The sequence below is a fragment of the Sinocyclocheilus grahami genome, unplaced genomic scaffold (genome assembly GCF_001515645.1).
Source record: "Sinocyclocheilus grahami isolate Dianchi unplaced genomic scaffold, SAMN03320097.WGS_v1.1 scaffold453.1, whole genome shotgun sequence".
Taxonomy (NCBI): domain Eukaryota; kingdom Metazoa; phylum Chordata; class Actinopteri; order Cypriniformes; family Cyprinidae; genus Sinocyclocheilus; species Sinocyclocheilus grahami.
This window is the reverse complement of record NW_015505632.1, coordinates 211,950-216,133: the sequence shown is the minus strand read 5'-3', so window position 1 is coordinate 216,133 and position 4,184 is coordinate 211,950. Positions and strand designations below refer to the sequence as shown.

At 34.9% G+C, this 4,184-nt stretch overlaps 1 protein-coding gene across 2 annotated transcripts in view; it reads left to right on the top strand.

The window, feature by feature from the left end:
• The window catches only part of rhobtb4 (Rho related BTB domain containing 4), a 39,793-nt gene that overhangs the window by 22,607 nt on the left and 13,002 nt on the right, over positions 1–4,184 (top strand). Inside the window, exon 1 of one of the 2 annotated variants that reach the window (XM_016234470.1) lies at positions 3,128–3,309. The exons of the other annotated variant lie outside the window; for it this stretch is intronic. Coding sequence (XP_016089956.1) covers positions 3,188–3,309 — 122 coding nt within the window. The 5' untranslated portion in view covers positions 3,128–3,187. Of the gene's footprint in view, positions 1–3,127; positions 3,310–4,184 lie in introns of those variants that run through there. 2 annotated transcript variants of the gene reach the window in all.

Below are 4,184 nucleotides of genomic sequence, written 5' to 3'. Positions count from 1 at the left end.
TACCAGTAAAATGTATACAAATTTGGGACTGAAAATTATTCAGACTGAGTCTGGGAAAAACATTGGAGTTCAGGTTTGCATGAACCTGGTTGACAGCATGCCCAGGAGACTACAGGCTGTCATTAAGGCTAAGGGTTGTCCAACAAAGTATTGATAGTTGTGTAAATATTGACAGCTGTATGAATAATTTTTGGTTTATTGTAATCCATTACATACCTTTCTATCAAAGTTATCTGACATTATCAAGCTGAATTTGTTCTGACACAGTGTAACTCTGAGTTCTTGTCATATTTTATTACCATTTTCTAAACTATAGCGAATAAACTGTGATAATGTGAGAAAGGTTGAAGGTGTCTGAATACATTTTGGTTTGACTGTATCTATTTGATAAATGAAGTTAACCAACTAACATTATACATACTCTTTTGGTTTCTGTATCCAATGTTTAAAAAATTTACAAATGCAATGAAAATATTGGTATCGGTACTCGGTATCGGCAAGTACCAAAAATAAAAGTATCGTATCGGGCGAGTACTGGAAAAAGTGTATCGGTGCATCCCTACTTTTTAGCAGATGTATGAGATTCCCTCAAATACATTTTTCTTAATCATAAGTGTTTTTCAGTAAATGCTATTAACCTGTGGCATTTTGTGTTACCAGCTCAGATCTTTGACCACACAAAATACCCACACATCAGATAAACTACCATTTAAAGGTTTGCGTAAAATGTCTTAATGTTTTTGAAAAAAGCAGCCATTGCTCCATTCTTCAGTGTCACATGATCTTTCAGAAATCATTCTAATATGCTGATTTGCTAATTTTTATTATGATCATTGTTAAAAACAGTTGTGCTGTTTTACATATTTGTGGTTTGATGAACTTTTGATGAATAAAAAGTTTAAAAGCACAGCATTTATTTGATATAGAAATCTTTTGTATAATGTCTTTACTGTCACTTTTGATCAATTTATTGCATCCTTGCTGAATAAAAGTATTCATTTCAATCTTACTGACACCAAACTTTTGAACAGCAGTGTACTTGGTAGACTAAGAGGTCCTGACAACTAAGGTTTTGATTATATAATTCATCCAATAATTTAACAATGTAATAGCATTGTGAATTTGGTGTGTTTGTAGTATGTACTTGTGTGGCAGACAGAGAGAAAGAGAGCGGAAGACAGAGAAATCTGTGTGAATGAATCCACAGGATGTGTGTCTGTGAGATCAGACAAGTCCAGTGTGTGTGCACAGTACTGAGGCAGATGCAGTCAGCTGATAAAGCACTATTAATGGTGGTGCCCTGTTATGGAAACACAAAATCGGGTGACCTTCACCCCTGGTGTCTATTACTTAAGCTAAATACACACCCACACAGACACATTTAACGTTTCTTTAAAATGTTCATCAAAGCCTAGCTGAGGCCATTAATTATTTGTGAACGGGAATTGACAAAACACATTGTGAAACTTATTTAGAAATCCCTGGAGGAACCATGACTCAGCGGGGAAGCCCTGCTCCCATGGGCTAACACATATTTATACATAAACATATGCAATCATAAATGCATATATACAAAAAAAGTAATTTTGAACAGATTAGTATATCATCGATGGTAAAGTACTATGTTATATCCAACTGATACCATCATTGTACTACGGTTTTTGTTTTGTTTTGTTGTTCTCAGAATGTTTAGGTTGATTTATGTTTAAATATGTATCTGTGATCAAGACTGTGTTTACAGTGTAGTCAAGCAGACACAGTCAGGAGTTTGAACTTAGACATGCTCTACATATCTCTACAGAACACCACACGCACTGATTACATAACACAGTCCTTTATGACCCTCAGCACTCGCTTCTACAGCACAAGCGGTTATTATTCACTGAGAGATGGTGAATGGTTGTGGATAGATCTGCAAATGTGTTAGTCTGTGTTTTGTTATTTTATTTGCCTTAACTCTGACCCATTTCCACATATTCTTGCAAACATTCCTATTCCCACATACACACACCAGCAGAAACACAGACACTGGGATGTCGACTTTGACCCCTGGAGACTGTAGGTTTATTTGCACATATACTTTAGTGTGTCTTAGTTTAGTAAAGAGACTTAAGGCCCATTCACATTAAGCATGATAACTATAACAATAAAGATATCGTTTTAAAAATGGTTCTGAGAATAGCAGAGTCCACATCACAACTAGAGGAACGATATCATTGGAATCGCTTTCATAATGTTTTCAAAAACATGGGAATGGGCAAATATGGGCAATCCTATTGCAATGCTAACATTACCATACATGGAAAAAATCAAATATTTCCAAAGGAAGTAAACATGTTATAATGGTCCACTTTGGTAATTGTATGTTTTCAGGAAATTCCTTTGTTTAATCATCACACATGAGGTGTTTGCCAATAATAAAACAACTTTTTCGAGAAAGTACCTCTAGATTTTCACTTTATTTGTCAATAAGTATTTTCTAGAAAGATTATAACTTTAGAAAATATCTTAGAAATGTTGTCTGAGAAACATTGGCTGTCATATTATATCTATAAACATGCACATGAGCACCATGTAAATGCATAACTGTGATCAAATCTGCTAGACCAAGTCTGTTTACATTTCAACAACAATGCGGTGCTCCATTAGTCATTCTTGTGTATGCTGGTCTCACATGATGAGCTTGTGAGTGCAGCTGTGAAATATGACATGCTCGGACATCTCGCTATTATATGACCAGCGCTGGTTATTGAGTCAGACGAGATGCTTTAATGACTTGCACAACACCTTATGTGCTCACACATTCACTGGAAGAGCACACATGCATTAATACACACACAATCTAACAATCATTAATATATTTGGCTGCTCGCTCACTCACTGTTTCTTTATGAAGTTTGTTCATGCCTCTGGGAAAATGGTCTTACCACGGTTTTCATTTAACGAAAGACTGATTATGATTATTTGTTGCATTTCACAGTTTTTATTCCAAAAACAGTGATTCACTGTCCACTCTGTGTAGGATGATTAGTGTCCAGGGTTTGCCAATTTCCTGCCTATTACATGATTTCTTCGGATGTATTCTCTTAAAATAAACCGATTTCTTTCTCTTTGTGTGTTTAGATCAGATGTGGTAGTGCTGTGCTTCTCTTTGGCCAATCCGAACTCCCTGCGCCATGTTCGTACCATGTGGTTCCCTGAGATCAAGCACTTCTGCCCCCGCACCCCGATCATCCTGGTGGGCTGCCAGCTGGACCTGCGCTATGCTGATCTGGACGCTGTTAACAGGGCTCGCCGGCCTCTGGCCAAGTACGGACCACATCCTACACCCACTCGTAGCACATATTCTGTTATTAAACTTCAGCATGAAAAGTTTTCAGGGGCTTCCGTTTTGCGAGGGTTATTGTATTGTTATTGTGCTTTTACGTTTGTAGTCAGTTCTGCAAATGTAATTTATTTTAGCTGTTAGAAATTTTCTGTGTTTATTGTTAATAATGGATTTGAGGACATAGTAATTCATTTAGGTTTATATGTGAACAAACATTTTTATTTTGAAGTGAAAAGTTCAAGATAGACCCTCTGAATTGGGACAAAAGTCTCCCAGCGGCATGTTGCTGCTGCTGTTTGTATAGTTTGTTAAATAATTATTGAAATTCATGGCAGTATTTGTAATTAGTTATTCTTTCTGTTTTAAACATCTTTGCTATTCCTCATAACTTAGGCCGATCTAAATTCATAGTCTGTTGCTATTATGGCATCCCTTTAATTAAAAATATTGGCCCTAATATCATTCAACATATATCTATAAATCAGTTTTGTAATAGTTTAGATTGACAAAATGGATACATTTACATAGAATAGAAATCTGATTATGTATTATAAATAACTTTTTTTAAAATCTAGAAAATGAAAAAGAATCAGATATATTTTACACCATCGTTCAAGTTTAGGGTCAGTAAGAATGATTTTTTTTGATACTTTTAAAATATGAATACTTTTATTCAGCAAGGATGCATTAAATCAAAACTGATTAAATGAACTGATCTGTGTCTGAAAAGTAACAGTAAAGACTTTTATAATGTTACAAAAGATTTCTATCTACAATAAATAAACTTTCAAAAAATCCTAAAACAATGTATTACAGTTTCAACAAATATATTAAGCAGAAAAACTTTTTTTTTTTT